The sequence below is a fragment of the Mustela putorius genome, unplaced genomic scaffold (assembly GCF_011764305.1).
Source record: "Mustela putorius furo isolate JIRA1106 unplaced genomic scaffold, ASM1176430v1.1 tig00003869_pilon_pilon_pilon, whole genome shotgun sequence".
In the NCBI taxonomy this organism is placed as follows: Eukaryota; Metazoa; Chordata; class Mammalia; order Carnivora; family Mustelidae; genus Mustela; species Mustela putorius.
In genome coordinates, this window is record NW_025422021.1 from 759,257 (window position 1) to 779,215 (window position 19,959).

General features: G+C 35.0%; 1 protein-coding gene across 1 annotated transcript in view; it reads right to left on the minus strand.

Annotated features, from left to right (window-relative positions):
• The window catches only part of PPP1R1C (protein phosphatase 1 regulatory inhibitor subunit 1C), a 116,528-nt gene that overhangs the window by 94,770 nt on the left and 1,799 nt on the right, over window positions 1-19,959 (minus strand). Inside the window, exon 2 of the mRNA XM_004768944.3 lies at window positions 19,605-19,665. Coding sequence (XP_004769001.1) covers window positions 19,605-19,665 — 61 coding nt within the window. The remainder of the gene's footprint in view (window positions 1-19,604; window positions 19,666-19,959) is intronic.

The window sequence follows — 19,959 nt, forward strand, 5'->3', positions numbered from 1 at the left end:
AAAAAGCAAACAATTTCTATGGCTAAAACATGATAATATAGGCAATAACCTCACAAATACTCCTTTTAAACAAGAAAATTTGTATCCTACATCCTCATTTTAAACATCAATATGGTGAGTACTTTGAAAATATTAATAAGCACTGAGACAAGCCAGGTTAACCAGTTCAGACCCTGATACTGCAATATTTCTTTAGCTATGGTTTTTACTTTGATCATTGCTCAAAACTTTAAGCTTCTTGCCTTTTTATAGTACTTAAAATATCTCAATAATGGCTCATGTGTAAGGTTGGGTTTCAACTTCTTTGTATTTCACTCATAATGGTACATGACCTCACATGCGTGTGTCAGCATATCTGCCTTACAGGAGAAACTGCTTAAAACTCAAGGCCGCTGTTAACAAAGAAGAGATTAGACAGAAAAGAGGTCAGGAAATTTTAAATACAGTTTTTAAATTAGTCCATGCAGTTTTGTTCCCATTCAACAATAACATTTATCCTTCAATACTAAGAACCAGATGGGTGTCACCAGCAGACACAAACAAACTGGCTGAATGAAGTATCACTTCTTTTTTTTAAAGTCTTCTTATTTCTTCAATGCTCTAGACCATTTGTGTAGATCTGATTAACTTGAAATCCACTTTTAGTCTTTCTCATCTAATCCTTATATTCTAAAAAAATTGGAAGACAGTATTTTTAAAGAATCTTTGGAAGGTTCCTGTGAAGATCAAAGTAAATGTCTTTTATTTTTTATAACCAAAGCCTTACTTTCAAATATCATTGTTTTTATTTTGTTTACTGAAATCCTAGGCAATAATAACAGATATTAGCCTAAATTATCTTTCAGTTGTTTTTGAGTTGCCAGTTCCTAAATTTTAACCAGTGTGTTCTGGGGACACATCATTCCCCCAATTCATAAAATCACCATTTAACACAACCAGTAACTGCAATGACTATATTGATAGGCTTTCCAGTTGAGGAGCATAAAGCACCCATATTCCTTGCATCAACAATCTAAAATGTTAATGGTATATACTCTTATTGATATTGGCTGTAGTACTCTGATGACATGCTTCACACTTTCATTCATTACTTTCATCTTCAAAACAACTCTATGGGGTAGACATTATTAATTATATTTCCTATGTGAGCAAATTGAAGCTCAAAGAAGATGAGTGACTTACATAAGGCCACAGAACTAGGAAGTGACAGGGATGGGATTCAGGCCTAGGCCTTTCTGGTTCCAAAGGTTATATCTTTTTATTATACCATGCTTAGACACAAAGTTTTTCTGAGGTTTAGTTTGGAAAGGACTGTGAACAAGAAAATGACGAAGTAAATAGTGTAGTCAGGCATTTACTTGAGACCTGGAAATAATGGAATAAATAACAAATGATAAAAAATATGTGAGTTTATATGGAGTATAACAAATGCCCTTACTTTACGGATTGAAACAATTTGCTACTTCTGATTTCCCAAATCTTTAAAACTTCTAAGATCTGTACATAGATAACTTGTTTAGCCACACAAGCCCACTTTGCTAAACATTGAAAATGAGAAGGACATAAAACTCATCAAAGAAGAATAAGAAGTGTTCTAACTGGACTTTGAATTGAAGTAGATGTATGGAACTGAGGTCATGCATTTTTAGGATTAATTATTCCTTGGAGTCTGTGCATATGGAACAGCTGTCAGAGGTAAGATAACACTCATCCCCTAGATTGCCTGGCAGCATATTAGTGACTCAGCATACAAGTAGATATGAGTAGTTAATCTTAATTGCCTAACTAGTGATGTAGGATGTCTAATTGGAGTTTTTTAATGATTAAGAGCAATAATTGTTTTTCAGGTAGTTATATTGAGCCTATAGTAGGTACATTGCTAACATTATTAGGATAGTAATTACTCAGTAAACATTTCTTTATAACCACATTGTGCTTACTCTTAAGAGGCTCTAGTAAATTGATTTTTAATACCAGTGGCTCCATTATTGAGGCATTGCTTCCAGGAATGTTATGCATATTTCATATGAAATTAGAATGAGAGCTATTTATTTTATCCATTATATCTAAAGTAATGTGTTCCATTCTGAACTTGTCACCTTTCTCCACTCCTCTGCAAATGTGTTCTGCCTTTTTACGAAAGGCCCTATCCTCTATAACCTTAACTCAAACTTCTTTTTTATCACCACCTCCCTCTCTACCATCCAGTTAGGCAAATCCACTGACTCTCTATGCATTCGGACTTCTCCTACACACCCATTCTTTGTCTTCAGCCTCAGAGGCCTTTCTAGAATAAAATCTGAGCATATGAGCCCTTCTGTTTGCTGGCTCCTAATAATTCCTTAAAAATATTTATAGTATCCCCTCCCCAACATAGTGCCTGCTTGATCTCCACCCCCACACAATGCCGTTCCTTGCTGCATCATACTGGACTCCTTTTAGTTCCTTGAATCTTGAATTCAAGATTTGTCCCTGTTTTCCCCTTTGTCTTGAATGGTTGGTCTTCCCCGCCTTTTTTGTCCCCCAAGTTTCTCTACAAACTTTTTTCTCCATTAAGCCTACTGACTGGGTTATATGCTCTTACTGTGTGCTTCTAAAGTATACTGAAACTAGTATTTCTGCTAGCAAAAACTCCACTCCATTTCGAATCCTCACATGTAGCACAGTATGGGGCCTATGGTAGATAAGTAGTAACTTACTGTTAAGTGAGTAAAATTTGGGTACTGTGCTGAAAAATATGAGTATCACCATGGGACAGAACAGTGGGATTTCTGAAAACCACATCATAATTATAAAGCTAAATGTAACTAAAAATTTCAGAGAAGAGAGAATTGAGGGCAAAAGAGTTGTCTGTTTCCAAACATATGAAGGGTTCTCTGTTGGAAAAGGTAATACTTTTTCTGAGGTCTTTTAGAAGGACATACCAAGAGCAAAAGTTGAAAGATTCAAGAAGGATATTTCAACTAGATGTAAGGCAGAACTTAATAAGAAGTAGAGCTGTCCAGTCATCACCATGATGCTTCAAAAAGAACTAAACTGTTCATCACTGAAAATGGTCAAGTAGACTCTGACTAATCATCAGTTGAAATTCCTAGAGAAAGTAATCCTGCATGGAGTTGAGACCAAAATAGAATCAATATTGTGGCTTTTGCCAGTTTTACTGCATGCTTCCTTTGCTTGTCAAAATTAATGGAAGAGGATGGTTTTAGTGGAAGTTAGGGTGGTTATTGAGCACTCCTTTTTTTCATGATTATTTACACCTACGTCAAGTCCAAATGGTAAGGTTCATTTTCACACACACACAAACACACACACATACAGAGGCAATTTGAAAAACATCATAGAGGTTATCAGAGCTTTTAGGTTGGAGATGCCACAAGACTGAGTTAATGTCCTCTTATAATGGAATGTGGGAAACTTGTGAATTTAAACCACTACCAAACTGTACTCTATACTTAGCAGTATTTTTTCTAGCTCTGAGCTGCTGGAAGACATATTTCTAGAAATATTTCTAGAAATGAGTGAAGTGAAATATAACTGAGCATATTAAAAACTTTTTGGTAAAATAAAGTAAGAGCATTCTAAGTAGGATAAAATTTCTGTTCAAATATTCCAGGTGGAAATGGTTAGAGGACAACTAGCCTGTCTGACCAGAGATTCAGGTTCAAGCCTAGGAATAAAGTTCGAGAGGTGAAGGTGTCTCAGTGCAGTAGGTAGTGCGTCAGTCTCATAAAGTTTGAGTTGGAGAATTTGGCTTGATCCATACTGTCAAGGATCTTGGCTATTAGGCTAAGAAATCTAAATATTACTCCATAAGGAGCAGAAAGCGAGCAAAGGCAGTGAAATACAAGAAAACTATTTGGAAAAGATCAGCAAGAATATGTAGAATAGGTCTCAAATATAGTGCAAATTACACGCACCTTTATCACAGTAGTTTAAAATTTTGGCAATTTAGGTGTTCCTTTATAATTCCAACCATGTTGATAACAACTGATTCTTGAACAATGTGGAAGTTAGGGATGCCAACTGCTGATGCAATTGAAATTCTTTGTTTAGCTTTTGACTCTCCCAAAACTTAATTACTCATAGCCTGCTCTTGACTTGGAAGCCTCAGAGAAACACAATATGTAACCATGATGCTTAGCTTTTGTTAAAACAATTTATGACTTTCTTTTTTCCTGAACTTTTACTTTACCAAACTGTCTCCAGTGACAATTGATCTCCATATTTAATTGACTTCTGATTGAATTCAGTGTATCACAAAGCTCTCTGAATTGTATTTCACTTTTCTACAGAGGCCATTTCCATGGCCATGACAGGAGTATGTGAAATCTTATGTACTCCACATGTGGTCAGTGAATTATAAGTATTTGCTTTGTGCGTGCACCTGCAATTACTTTTCAGTTGAGTGGAGATACTGTTGTACTTATAAAATATGGCATTTTCAAGCATTACTGATTTTATTGTGGCTTTTTGTCATTATGTATTATTTTCAGCTGTGGGTGCTAAAAACACAGCTGTATGTAAGTATTCTCAGAGTCATTTTCTGTGAAGAGGTCCTCAGCTGGAAAATGTACTATAAGCTGATCTTATAAGAAAGTAAGGTAGAGACAAGAAAATGTTACTAAGAAAACCTTGAAGAAGAGAAAATACATTTGTAGTATTGTACTGTATTTTAAAAAATCCCAATCCAAAATACTATTAAAAAAATCCATATATTATAAGTGGACCCAAATAATTCAAACCCATGTTGTTCAAGGGTCAACCATAGTTCATGTTTTTAACGACCACCACCCTTCATCAAAGGAAGCTCCTTGCTATTTGCTTGGCTTCTGGGAGAAAATACAGATGAACCATTTCCCAACAGGATGATTGATGGCAGTTGGGGTTTTGTTTTAATTTTTGTTTTCACCATAGCTCTGCGTGGAATAGTTCTACAAATTACAGAAGAAGAAATTGAGAATTACAATGTACAGATATTTGAGATCAACTTATAAACATGTCTTTTTTAATATATGCTTCCTACTACCAAATGTTTGGTGGCAATTAGTATGGATACAAGTGTATTTATAATTTGGATTTGAAGTGCTTAAAACATGTAAATCAGTGCAGATAATGAAAGATATTAATGAGAAATCTTAAATGACAGTAATTTTATTTTTCAGTTTTGAAATAATTGTTATCAGTGCTGACTTGGTCATTTTTTTCATCAAAACAGTAAACTAAAGCTATTAATAAAAAACAAAATCTGAGTATTCTGTTCTAAGAAATCTTACTTGTTATTACATAATTACATTATTGATAAAATAAATTTGATCACTTACGTATAAATTATGTTTTAAGTTGTTTTTACGTTCTGTTTTATCTTGTTTCTTGCATATATTCATTTGTAAAATTTGGTGCAAGAAATCATATTTCATTTCTTCTTAATTTATCTCCAAGTTTCAGGTTTCTTTTACATCTAAGAAAGCTGTGTTCTCATAAGAGCTTGTTGCTAAAGCTTTTCAGATTTTTTACTCAAGCGAAATATAAGCCTATAGCTCTAAAGACAATGAGAGGAATTCTGTGTTCTAGCTGCTGCACAGAAAAACTTAGTATTAAAAGGGGGTAAAAAAGAATCTCATAGAAAGTGAATTGTGGTATGTCTGGAAGAATTGTCAAAAAGAATGTCAAGCTAGGTTAGAAATAAGGAAATGGAGCTGATGCCTGCAATGAACTCATTTTTATGTATCATACTAGCTGTTTATCCATAATGGTAGACATGTTAATAAATATCCAGATAACAGAAATACATAGAATATAATCTTATCTGACTCAGAAAATTAAAAAAAAGCAGCTGGAATGTTGTAATGTGAAGCTATGTATAGATACGCTTGCAAATAATTCACTGGAACCAAAGTAAATTGTTTCAGTGGATTCCTTGTGTGAAAAATGAGGGAAAGGAAGAATAAGGTACAAGGTCCACTCTAAAATTATTTTTCTTACAGTCATAAGTTCCACTTCTACAGAAATCTTACAAACCAATTAAATGGATTTTTTAGGTAAAGCGGTATAATTTAAATGCTTTTGATAAGTAAGGAACTGTTTGATTTTCAATATTGACTATAGGCTACTAACTATTCTCTGGTAGCTTATCATTGAAAAAAGGAGATAGTTTAAGGGGAATTACTAGGCAAAACGTTTATTTCATAATTCAAAGGAAATGAAAAGAGAATCTACCTCCTATTTATGGACCTACATGCTAGTTAACATAGAAGGAAATTATATATTCATTCAGTGGAATAGATTACTCCTATTTGATGGTATTGAATTGAACTCTTGAACTCCCATTCTTTTGTAAGAAAGCAGTCAAACTGATTATATATTCAGTTTTCCACCATCACCATTTTACTAACATTTAAAAATCAATTTCAGTAACTTAAAGACAGCAAAAGAATAAAACTGGTCATTAGACAAAACATACTAAGGCTTTAAATTGTCCTATAAGATACAAGAAGTCCTCAAATTATTATTATGCAAAAATAACTGCATGTGCAGTCACTAGTTCCTATCATGCTTAATTCAGAACATTTCTATATGAAAATAATTAAATAACCAATCCAAGTCTTCTACTACTAAAATTTACTTTCTCAGATCCTCAGAACCCTATTTTGTAGCCCTGCTACACATAAAGGACTTAACTAAAGTCTGATAACACATGGAAGGCCTTGTGATTCAATCTTTCTTTTTCTGACTCACATTAAAACCTGTTACTTCTATAATCCATTCCTTCAGAATAATACTAAGTGAATAAGTCATTGACAATCATTTAGAGCAAAAGAGTTAATGGATCCTTTCACTAAATTGCTATTTTTACTGGAGTAAAGCCTTCCAGCTGGAGTGGTAAATGGAGGTTTCATGGAGGAAGGGGGGTTTGATCTTGGTCTAGGAGGATAAGAAGAACTACAGTAGATAGGAAGGGAAGATGACATCCCACTGTGTATACAAATCAGTCATGGTCAGAGTCAGCTACAATCCAAATGTAAGTATTAGCCTTCCAACTAATGTTTTGAATTAAGACAATGGTTTTTTATGTAAGTATATGCATAAAGGTAGGCAAGCAGAAACATGAATAAATAACAGCATGTAACTCTAAGAATGGAATAATGGGTGAGATTTGTTTTTCTGTTTGGTTATGTTTTTGCTTATATAATAAAAAAAAATCTAGAATAAGTAACTCTAAGGTCCTCTTATCTAATAAATTATCAAAGAAAAAGAAAATGGTGTAGAATTACCACTGTAAAATGAACTCACTTACATTGGGATAGAAAGAAGTACATTTTGTATTATATCAAAGAGAATCTCACTTGAGGTGCCTGCGTGGCTTAATTGGTTAAGCGTCCAACTCTAGATTTTGGTTCAGGTCCTGATCTCAGGGTCAGAAGATTGAGCCCCGTATTGGGCTCTGCACTCAGCGAGGAGTCTGTTCAAGATTCTCTCCCTCTACCCCCTGCTACCACGGTCTGTCTCTCTCTCTCTCTCTAAAGTTAATAAATATAAATAAACAGACAAATAGAATCTTACTTGGCCAAGCTACAATGAAGAACTTGCTTATAGTTACTTCCATGAGGAAAACAGAAGTAAAATAACAAGCGTATATTGCTTATTTGGAGAAAGAAAAATATTGTTAGTGTAGTGGAAAGTGCATTGACCTTGGGTAGATTACTTTCATTTAAATTTCAGACTACTAATTTACTAGCTTCTTTGACCTTGAGCAGCTCACCTATCATCTTCCTGTTGTAGAATGAAGGTTATAATATTTATCTCACAGAGCTGTTGAGCATATTATTAGAGGTGAAAATTATGTTTTCTAAACTATAAAACTACCAAAAGGAAGATACATTACTATTAACCACTTTAAATTTGCCTTTGAGGTTTATTAATTTATTTACTTGAGGGGGGAAAGAGAGAGAGAGAAAGAAAGAGACAGCATGAGCAAGTGGAACTTGAGCTGGGTAATCCCACCACCCTCAGACCATAGATGTGCAGATTATGATTAAATATATGAATTCTTCATGAGCCTTATCATAGCTAATTAAGAGCTTGGACAGGTAAATTATAGGATACAAATTACAGCTTATAACATATCAGTTAGGCAAAAGTAAAGCTGCTCTAGTCAATCACCCATTATATAATTAAGTCTGCTAAAGTCTCTCACATAAGCCAGAGTGGAGAAAAAACAAATCTACCATCAATAGTGTTGCTGGCATACATAATCTCACTTGATTCCAGCAGCACAACCGGTGTTGGAGTTATCATGATCTGAACTTAATGGAACTGGAAACTAAGACAGTGGTTCCCAGCCATGCCATGTTCACTGATTTTAACATTAGGCTCAATTGTATACAGACCACTTCCCAGTCTTAAAGTCATGGAAAAACAGTTTGGAAATTCCTGTATGATTTTGGAATAAAGCAATTAATGTCCTAGACTGAGCAGAGGCAACAAAAACGTAGAGGGATAGAGTTAACTTATACAATAGAATTAGCAAAAAAGCCATTGTTAGATTTAGGGGGCAAAGAGGGAGAGAAAGGTGTCAAAGGTGACTCCAAGCCTGTGTAGTTCAGCAAGTAGAACAATGGGGATACTATTAACATAACTGCTGCGGTTAAGTGTTAAAATGGTAATTTTTTTATTTTTTAAGATTTTATTTACTTGACAGAGAGAGAAAGCACAAACAGGAGGAATGAGAGAAGGAGAAGCATGCTCCCCACTGAGCAGGGAGCCTGAGGTAGGGCTCGATCCCAGAATCCTAGGATCATAACCTGGGCTGAAGGCAGATGCTTAACTGACTGAGCCACACAGGCACCCTTTAAATGTTGATTTTAAATTGAATGACGCATTTTGGCTAGACACTGCCTTGCATTGGTAGCAGGAAGAACTCACTTTTTATATCTAGTTATAATACTTCTTATATTCATGAATTATGAAAATGGAAATACAAAATCTACCTACAAGAGAAGGTAGTCTTAAATCAATATTTAGTAAATGTAACTTATTTTTTAAATGCTCTTTTGATTTTAAAAAATAGTAATCTCATCACTTAAATCCATAATTTCAGTGTTTTTTGTTCATGGTTTTTCAAATATTGTGATTTGTTTCTGATCTGTTGGTTTTAAATTCAAAGAGTTAGAAATTTAAATAATTATTATTAGCTTTATTCCATTTATAACCCAAGTTCAAAAACCTTTTCTAGATACTTTAGTAGGTCCTGGCCTTTTGTAATTCAGGTCAGGAAGTTGATTTTATTACATAGATAAATTGCCTATGATATTTGGACATATAGTTGGGTATTTGACTTATATATGCATGTTAATGTACATGTAAATCTGTGTATATGTTTTATAATATTTTGATATTTTCAAATAGGAAAGAAAGCATGAAATGATGTTGCACTGAGTCAAATATTTGAGTCAAGTTATTCTAAAAATTGAATTCCAAAATAAGTGTTGTTCTCAATCTTCATTTGGGCATTCAGTTCTGTTTTTACAAGCAAATCATTAGGTATTTATATACAGAGTCTGATTCTAAAAATTGTTTCCTATAATGATAGAAAATTTCTCCCAGAGTATGAGGAAGAGGGAACAAATGAACAAAAGAATGAAAGAAATAAGGAAGGAAGGAGAGAGAGAGAAAGGGAGGGAGGGAGGGAAGAAGGAAGAAAGAAAAAGAAAAATAAAGGAAGGAAGAAAAAGAAAGAAAAGAAAGAGGGAGGGAGGAAGGAAGGAAATAAATTTTCTAGCTTTTCTTATTTTACATAGTACTTTTTCTTCAGCATTATTGCCAAGGTCAAACTGTAATTGTACTCTAACCAGACTTGCCAATATATCTCCATTTGATCACAAATTAGCTTTGTTAAGCCCTATAATTTTCACTATATCAAATTACTGTGAGTGCTACAAAATCATTGAGTTAAATTCAAAGATTATCTTTTACCCACAGCACAAGGAAAGCTCACAGTAATAGATGTAACATTTTCCAGCATGTGCCTGGGGCCCCTGAAATACTGGGGAAGACCTGAAGGGAACAGAGTATGGAGAAGACAGTGACAGCAAATGGACTGAGAACAAAAGACTCAGCCCTTGGGGGCATTTTAGTTTAATCCCCTGGTAAATTCTACTACCAAATCGTGTCTGGAACTGCTGGAAAAGTGTCAGATCACTACTTGGTCGAACTCAAGGGTAGAAAATGGTGGGAGAAAGGGGGAAAAAGTTCCCACAGTTTGAAGCTTGCTCTGGAACTATTCTGAAATAAATATAGAAATAACTCCTCTCTATTCATTACACAGGTTGGCTAGATTTTTTTTTTATTAGAGGTTGTCAGGTACCACTGATTTTGTTTGTCTTAAATACAGTTATGAACTAGAAACAATTAGTAGTTAGTAACTTTTTCAGTCTTAAATTTGAAACTGAATGTGTCCTTAAACTCTCCATAAAAACTGACAATGAGGGGTGCCTGGATGGCTCAGTGGGTTAAGCCTCTGACTTTGGCTCAGGTCATAATCCCGGGATCCTGGGATCAAGCCTTGCATCGGGTTCCTTGCTCAGCAGGGAGCCTGCTTCCCCCTCCCTCTCTGCCTGCCTCTCTGGCCACTACTGATTTCTCTCTCTCTCTCTGTCAAATAAATAAATAAAATCTTTAAAAACAAAAACAAAACTGACGATGATGTGGTATATGTGTATTATTCTGAAGATACAAAAATGTACTTCTACTTATTCAAATGTTAGCCTTCTAATGAATATATTTTATATTTAGTGAAACATAGTAGTGTTAAAAAAAGAAACCGACATTTCAGAGCCACTTGAATCCAGCTTCCTGGAGGAAAATTCACTTTCCTGGGGTAAACTTTTCAGGCAGCTATCAGCCATCTGAAATCTGTATCCAAACCTGAGTGATTCTAGCCTCTCTACTCCTAAGTGCCATGTGCCTGCCACCCCAAAATAATAGTTGCCATTTGTCAAGCACCTAGGTTTTATACTGTACTTTATAATTCTATAATTGAATTTACCAAAATGTAGACATTTCTGTACTGAATTGAAATACATTTTATATTTTTTGAAATACATGAATTGAAATACATTTTATATTTTTTATGCTGTTGATTCTACTCTCAATATACATGTATCAAATTATAAATGTCTCAGGTAGCTTTCTCCATGAGTGCAGAGAGAGTGACTTATCTGTTTTATCTCCTAGAAGATAAAACAGGTGTTAGGAGTGGCTAACTGTATCCTAATCAGAGTAAGTACCCAAGAAAATAGATTGCCATTGGTTTGAGGACCTTTTTTAATCTTTTAAATTGAATAGCTCATGGGCATCTAACATCTACTCAATTAGATGCTCAGTCTGCTAGTTTGAGTAGATATCTCTATTATACTAGTTTGGAATAAATAGTAGAATTTTAGCTCTGACCCAGTCCTTAAAGTTTAAAGCCCTAAGATCAAAGTAGGTCATACAAATGCTTTATAGATTAGTAACATGGGAAATAATTTCCTCTATGTCTTGGCCAGAATTAATCTTACCATGGTCTAAGCAGTTGATATTTCTGTCATTTACAATTGTATACTGCTTCATGTAGACATACTATTCTCCATTGTCTAAATGACATTGAGAATAAGTACTCAATAAATGTTTATTGAATTGTATTGAATATATAAACCAATACATAGCTTTGAGAGTTGTAAGTGGGAAGACAGTATTGGAATAAAAATGCCAGACAATGGATGAAACTAGTCATGGAAAATTTTTGAGATTTAAGTGAGTTTCATGCTGCAGTTTAAGTAAGAGAAATTGATGGAAAAGATGGAGACTAATTTACACAAATGAGCCTGTCTAGACTAAGCTTTAAGATCTGGCAAAGGAACTAAAAGAAGGAACTAGAAAAAGAAAGCTTTGCCAAAATATGGATGGTATATGGAAGGAAGTAAGAACAAATGGAGTGGAAATAAATGTGAGCAATCAGTGAGTGTTTGATAGATATCTGTGGAATATTTTTATCCTCAATAATCATATACTATTAGAATATGGATTTCATTTTTGGTCAAATACAAATCTACAAAGATCTCTATTGTTGTTGTTGTTTTTTTAAGATTTTATTTATTTATTTGCCAGAGACAGAGGGAGAGAGAGAGAGTGAGCCCAGGCAGACAAAGAGGCAGGCAGAGGCAGAGGGAGAAGCAGGCTCTCTGCGGAGCAAGGAGCCCGATGTGGGACTCGATCCCAGGACCCTGGGATCATGACCTGAGCCGAAGGCAGCTGCTTAACCAACTGAGCCACCCAGGCGTCCCTCTATTGCTTTTTGTAACTTTACAGTCATTAGTAGCTTTTTTTTTTTTAAGATTTTATTTATTTATTTGAGAGAGAGAGCAAGCGGGGGAGGAGCAGAGGAAGAGGGACAAGCACACTCCATACTGAGCCCAACACAGGGCTTGATCTCAGGACCCTGAGATCATGACCTGAGCTGAAATCAAGAGTTGGACGCTTAACTGATTGAGCCACTCAGGTACCCTGATAGCTTGCTTTTTTTTTTTTTAAAGAAAATTTTAAGGGACTCATATTTCATGGAAACTTCTTTTGTAAGTAAGACACGCTCTGTTGGACAAATATCACAATATAAGATACATAATTATTCCATGATTGTGTTTTCTTATCCTGATGAAATAGGAGATATGATATACCTTCTCTCTTATTGAGAACCCCCATTTCTTGAGGATAACTGACAGTGTCTGACATGACAGCCAGAACTGGAAAGGAACTGGGTCATCTTCTGATAAGAAATATACATTTTAGGAGAACACAGCATTTCTCAGCATGGGTATAATGATGCAGGGGGTCTTAAGTCTTTAGCATCTGCTTGGTTGCAGGCACTGTGCTAAGTATTTTCTCACACCTCAATATCCCCCTTACGAATAGAGGAAACTGAACCCATAGGGCTTAACTGTACATTCAATGTCTCACCGCCAGTATCTGGCAAAGCTGAGATTCAAACACATGTATTACTCCAAAGCCAGTGCTTTACCTGCTACCAACATTGTCTCTTTACATCATGCAAAAGTACCTCCTTGTTATTTTCATCTGCAGTATCCCCCACAAGTAGGCAGAGAACAAGAAAAATGAAGTGAATCGATCCCTACCATCCTTCTGTCATATTCCACTAAGTTATTTCTTATTAAAATCAACATAAAAAATAAGCAGTGTGTATTATTATTCAAAATGAGCAGAAGTATTAATTTTGCTGAAATAAACAAGTTTAATGATTTGCCCTTTCATTTTTTCTTTCATTTGATTTGAAGAATATGCTAGTACCTTTGAATACTTACAGTATAGCAAACCTTGGCATTACTCAGAACTGGAACCTCATCTTTGGCTCACAGCTATTCTGACTGAATGGGCTACTTGGCTGCACAGATTGAGTATTTATGGGAAAATAAGTCAATCAATTGTGAGGTACATGAATCTCTGAAAGCCACATGCGTCACTTGTGTGTAAATCATTCAGCATGGTTTGGCATTCAATAACTCATAGAAATAAATACTGGGGAAAAATGGCTTTTCTGGAAATTCCTTAGAAATTAATAACAGTTAACTCCTAAGTAATCTTCCAATATTGGGCTTTTCTTTGTTTTATATTGCCATTAATAGTGAAAAAGCAAAATAAATGCTGAATAAACAACAAGGATTGCAGATCAGAATGAATTACAACAACATCCCCACAGAAGAGAAGAAAACTGAGAATGAAACAAAACTGTATGGATTGTGAGTCCCTCACAGTTTTTATTTGAGTGCCTTTGATTGGAGGTCCTTGGAGGTGACAGGCACGTCAGGTATAGGATTGATGATTTCTTACCTATCCTTAAGTTCCAGGAAAATCCTCTGTAATTCTGGAGCTTGCACTCAGGGTACCTTTTGCCTTTGACTATAAATCAAACAGAGGGTCTCCATGATAAGAGATTGTGTGTATACGAATGTCCTAACACTGGAAATAAATCTCCACTTTAATTTTGTTGACCTTGCAAAACCTCCCATCATCAGAACTTTCTGGAGCCCCTCTATTTTGAACAACTCAACCTCAGTCCAGCAATGTTTTCTAGCTATTACCTTAATTTCTCAGGGCTATCAATACAGAGCTTTCAAGAATCTCATTAGTTAATTTAGTGTCAGTCCTAAAATGTAAGAAACTCATATGCTACATCCAGAATGGACTGTGGCTTCTTTTTCAGTCTGTGGAGTCAAACAGTCCAATCAATTGGGATACCCAGTTCTCTCTACTGAGCAGACTTACTATCTTACTACCTCAAGGTTGAACAGAGAAAGTATGATATTTAATTCCTATGTCTTATATTAATATTTAGGATCCTCACCTATGTGAGAAAATGCTTTTGTTTTTATGCCTCATTTCCAAGAATGTTTAAAGCCAAAAGTGTCAAAGAGAAAGTCAGTCTCCCTAAAAGTCGTCTGTGATAGGAAGTTCAATTAAAAAGCCCCAGAAAACTATTTTACTTTGTATTTCTGGTCCCACTTTTTAGATGTACAATAAACTTTTAAATGGCACCAAAACTTCTGGGTACTTACCTAAAACGTCACTAAGCTCCAGGCCTCTTACAGTTCACTCATGCATAATAGGCATCAGCTCCATTAAACTTAATTGTAACCATATTGTCTCTGCTTAAAGTAAGTGAAAGAGAATGAATTTCACAAACTTTAATACTCAGAAGGCCTAGGATGGCTTTTTACTGAAAGACCATGCCTAGCTCTGGGTTCCAATGCCAAGAAACAAAGAGAATTTGGATAGAGTTCATTAAGGCTCTTACAGAGACTAGGAGTATTCTATTTAGAAACAGAAATAATAAAGTATTATTTTGTATTTGAAGAGGTGGGTAAATTAACTTTTATGGAGGAGAGTAAATAAGGAATTATTTTAGAATAAAGTGAGGATATTGCCCAAGTTTGATAAAACTATTTTCTAACATCTAAAAGTAATTGATCTGGAATTGAAAAGTAGAGTTAATTACGGATTCTTCTTTGAGATATACAAAGTGGAGCAAGTTTCATGTACTTGGGTTGATTTTTGTATCTTTCACAAAGATGTGTGGTTAGATTAGGTACTTTTTAAAGTTCTTTCAATTCTAGATTTATAAGACTATTAGCCAAATATACAGTCTTCTCGTAAATCTACTTAAAGACAAATAATGTTTGGGGCGCCTGGGTGGCTCAGTGGGTTAAGCCGCTGCCTTCGGCTCAGGTCATGATCTCGGGGTCCTGGGATCGAGCCCCGCGTCGGGCTCTCTGCTCAGCAGGGAGCCTGCTTCCTCCTCTCTCTCTCTCTGCCTGCCTCTCTGCCTACTTGTGATCTCTCTCTGTCAAATATATAAATAAAAAAATCTTTAAAAAAAAAAAAAGACAAATAATGTTTAAGTAAATCTAGAAATTTAATGAAGTAAATTGCAGAAGTTGGCATCTATATTTTGCATCCTTATTTCTATATATAGAGAACTGCATCTATATTTCTAAATAGAGAGGATTTGTATGTATTCCTCTAAATAAAAATACAGAAACCAAACCAGTTAACTCCAGACAATATAAGAGTTAAAGGGAACAGCACCCAATATAAGAATAGACAAGGAAGCTCTACAGTGTAACCTCAGAGAGCTCATTATAAATAGGCCCTTAATCAGAAGATGAATTGAAAATACAGAAAAATAAGCAGTTTTCTACAAGGTTACTCACACCATTAGCCCCAGAAAATATTTGAAAAAGTTGAAATTTTTCTTTGGTGCTTTTCTACCTTTACAGGTCAGGCTTCAAGTCTCTTTTTACTGCCATCTGGCTCTTTACAGTCATTCCTAGAAGCAAACATCTAGTTTCTGCTCTTTCCACCATAAAAACACACCCTTTGCTATTAAATTTTTTTCAGGCATGATGACTTCAATTCAAAATTTTAGTTCTGCTTCCCATTGTTTTGAGTTAAGTTATGGTTGTTAACCTATGCCAAGGGTGATGTATCCTAAATGGGTTGTGTATCTGTTTCCTTAATGCTTCTGCTGCTGAGAATTCTGGGCCATTGGATAGAAAAGGACTGAGGGCACATTTTGCTGCCCCTGAAATCCTGCTAATCAAATGCCTATCTCATCTATGTGTTTAGACTTGCATAGATCAACTAGCAAACAAACAGTCTGGATGTACAAGTTAACATATCTTTCTATTCTATTTCTCCTCTATCAAATATAAACAATGCCTATATTTTTCCTTTCTTTTTAAGATTTTATTTATTTGAGAGAAAGAGATCACAGGTAGGCAGAGCAGCAGGCAGATAGAGAGGGGGAAGCAGGGTCTCAGGGCCCTGAGATCATGACCTGAGCCAAAGGCAGAAGCTTAACCCACTGAGCCACACAGGCGCCCCTGCATATGTTTTTCTGAATCTAAGAGCAGACCAGTCTTTCACATACTTTTATAACTGACTGTTTCTGCAAACTCCAGGAAAGGTTTTTTTTAAAAAAAGAGAAGATATGTATGATCTATCTCCTTGTTATGAGGAAGTGGTGATATGTTTAATTCATTTAACAGTGATTATAAGATACATATCTCTTTAAATGAATTAGAAGGGTTTGTTAAATATGTCTCTATATGATATAATAGAAAATTTAATTTTCTTTGCTACATTAATTGGAAATAAAGATTTTCAGGGATTTGAATTTTAAACAGCATTAATGACAGGTGCTTCTAAGAACACTCAGTTATTTTGTGGGGAATTTTAGTAAAATTGAAGAGATTTATTTAATTCACTAGGATTTAGAGCTGTACACAATTGTTATTTGTTAAAGAACATATTGCTTTTAGGGCTAGAATAAATAATTGCTTAAAAAAGGTCATTTAACACTTGAGGTTTTTGTTGTCACTGTTATTTTTGTTTTGTTTAGTAGAGAATGTTCAGGTAATATTTGGAACAAAGAATTTTGGGGTCAGTCATAAGTACTAAATACAAGTGAGATTATGAAAAAACTTACTCTTATGTTAACATTTAAATATTACATGCAAAGGTTGTCTTCCAGAACACATCAGCCAATGACACCTAACTTTTCACTTTACAGTTTTCAAGGGGTATTCAAATTAATTCTTTAAACCATTTTAGCAACCCTGTGAAGTAGAAATGATGGACATTATCTCCACATTATAGATGAGAAAATAAAGCTTGGAGATGTTGTCCTTTATCCAACTAAGACCAAATGGATATGGAGACTTGTATTTAGGTTTGGTTTGGTTCACTGTGGGGTTTGGTTACTGTTTGGTTGGTTTGTTTGGTTCTTTCATTTATTTCTCCAATAATCATGGTTCTAGATCATTTTTACTTGGGAAGCTATGGAAGTGTTTGATTTTTTTTTTTTCCTGCAAGAACCTACCATTAGTCCAGAAATCCCTGTTTGTTATACACATTGCTATACATAGGCAAGGTCTAATCAGTCCCTTCTAAATTATTCTGGTTTCCAAAAAGAGGATGAAGATGAAGGGAGGTCACATTACTAAAATGACACAATTCTCTGTGAGATGCTATTTGCATCTAAGTTCTCTCCACTGGTGTTTTAGAAGAGAAGTATGGAGTCAATAAGGGAAATAGAACAATGCCATCTAGTGATTAGGAGTTCTGGTAAGAAAAAGATTTCTAGAGAAAATCTAAATTTGATTTGCAGAGATACCTAAGTATAATTCTTAATCTACTAAATTTAGTGGTATAGACAGAATATTTATTTAAGTTTGGATTTGCTTGTCAGTAGGGCCTGAAAGTCTAGTCCCATTTACAGAGGATTTACTATGTTATGCAAACTGAAATTTTCAGGACCAGCATAGTGCCGTAGAAAATGCACAGGGTTTAGAGTCAGAATTATCTGAGTTTGTCTGTATAATCAGTCATTTATAGTGGAGTAACTTTCACCAAAATTACTTGACCATTCTAATACTTCTTTTTCTCATCTATAAGCACATAGTTGGCTTTCAGAAAATATTAGCTACTAATTTGGGGGCTTGAATGAGAGCCGCAAGGGTCATTTACATAACTTTGCCATATTCAAACAGTAATAGTATCTGTAGCAGGCACTTAGAAATCAAGTTGGACAACACCTTTTAAGGCTGACTTACAGGGAAATAAGTCTAGGATATTGTGGAAAAGTTGCATGCCATGAGCAAGGACAGTGATGGAAAATTGCCGTAAAATCACTTCCAATCTAAGAAGATTTTATTTTATTTTTCTATTATTTATTTATTTATTTATTTATTTATTTTTAAGAGGAGGAGGCAGAGAGGGGCAGAGGGAGAAGAAGAGAGAGTATTAAGCAGGCTCCACACCTAGTGTGGATTCAGACACAGGGCTCCATCTCATTACCCTAAGATCATGACCTGAGCCAAAATCAAGAGTTGGATACATAACTGACTGAATCACCCAGATGCCCCAGAAGATTTTAGTATTATGACTATTTGTAAACTATAAGTACTTACCATTTGCACCTCTTTTTAAACCAAAATAAGTTAACATTTATTATGATAATACATTTGAAAATGATTTTTAAATGCTATAGCACTTTAAAGAAATAGAAATAGAAACAAATCCTATTTTCATCAGGAGTAAATTTGCCTTGGTTTCCCATCAGCTGAACACCTTCCTGGATGTAGACTCAATGATGAATATTCTATTAGAATTTTACTTTCTTATGTATGCTTCTCTAATTAGAAAAGAATTTGAAAAAAAATCAAAAACTATTTTGCCTTGGTATTCTTAAAACAGATTATTCGCTACAGCCTGTACTTAGACTTATTATGTTTCTATTATTCAAATTACTTCTCTCTACCCGTATTGTTTAGACCTGTAAAAAACCCAATACCAAGTCCCGCCTGTGTTCAAATTAATGCTATGACCTTTGCTATCTTACTTGTATTTCTAGAAACAGCACTTAAATGTGAGCTAAAAATCACTTCCATTCAATAAGTAAATAATGTTTGTGTATTGCAGATCACAGTCATTTATCAGAAATAAGGCAGCTTTACTTTTTACAGGAAATGGAAAGTAAAACCTCAACAAATGGATGCAACCCTTCAGAATGACTCTCAAATGGGCAGTGCTGAAAATTGATCTCGTTCCTTGTCAATTGCATTATTCAGACATGACATCAGCAACAAAGCTGTAGCTAGTGCTAGCTTATTGCCCACCCCCATGACAAGCTTTCATAACTAAAAAAACCTGCTCTGTAGAGATACAAGCATCTCTTGGACTATAATTTGAGATTTGGAACCTAATTAGACAACTTTCCACCAACCTCATTAATAAGCACTGAATCGGACTCTGTATAAACAACAGATCATTTTATAGCATATCATCACCATTGTGTCATTCTAAAGGAAAAGCAGACTGTTGACCGAGACTGTTTCTGTATTTCTGATTTTGTTTGTGATCCATTTTTATATACTAGCTTGTTAGATTAGGACTATCATCCTAAATCGAAATCTTTTGGCAATGACATACTCTCTGATGTTCTTCAAACAACTCTGTTCTGTCAGTGCAAAGACATCATGCTTCTTTACCTGGAGGATTATGTTCATTGAGAATCACAAGGGATGCTGGTGTAGGTCTTCTTTTTCTGATCTGTGAACAACAAAGGCCCCACTAAGGTCAGTGAGAGTCCGACACTGCCCCAAGTTTACAGCTTGCAGAACCAGTCTATCCTCAACTTTTCCCAACATGAACAAGCAGATTTCTGGAAGGCACACAGTAGGTGCTCACTGTCTTGAATTACAGAAAGCCAGAGAGTAGAACTTTCAGATATTAGTATCACCTTTGTTGACCAAAAAAGCTACTTTTCCACAAAAAAGGAAGTTGTATATAATCAAATGATGCCACTGAACTAATGTGCAGTATAGGTACAAGGATGACTTGCTC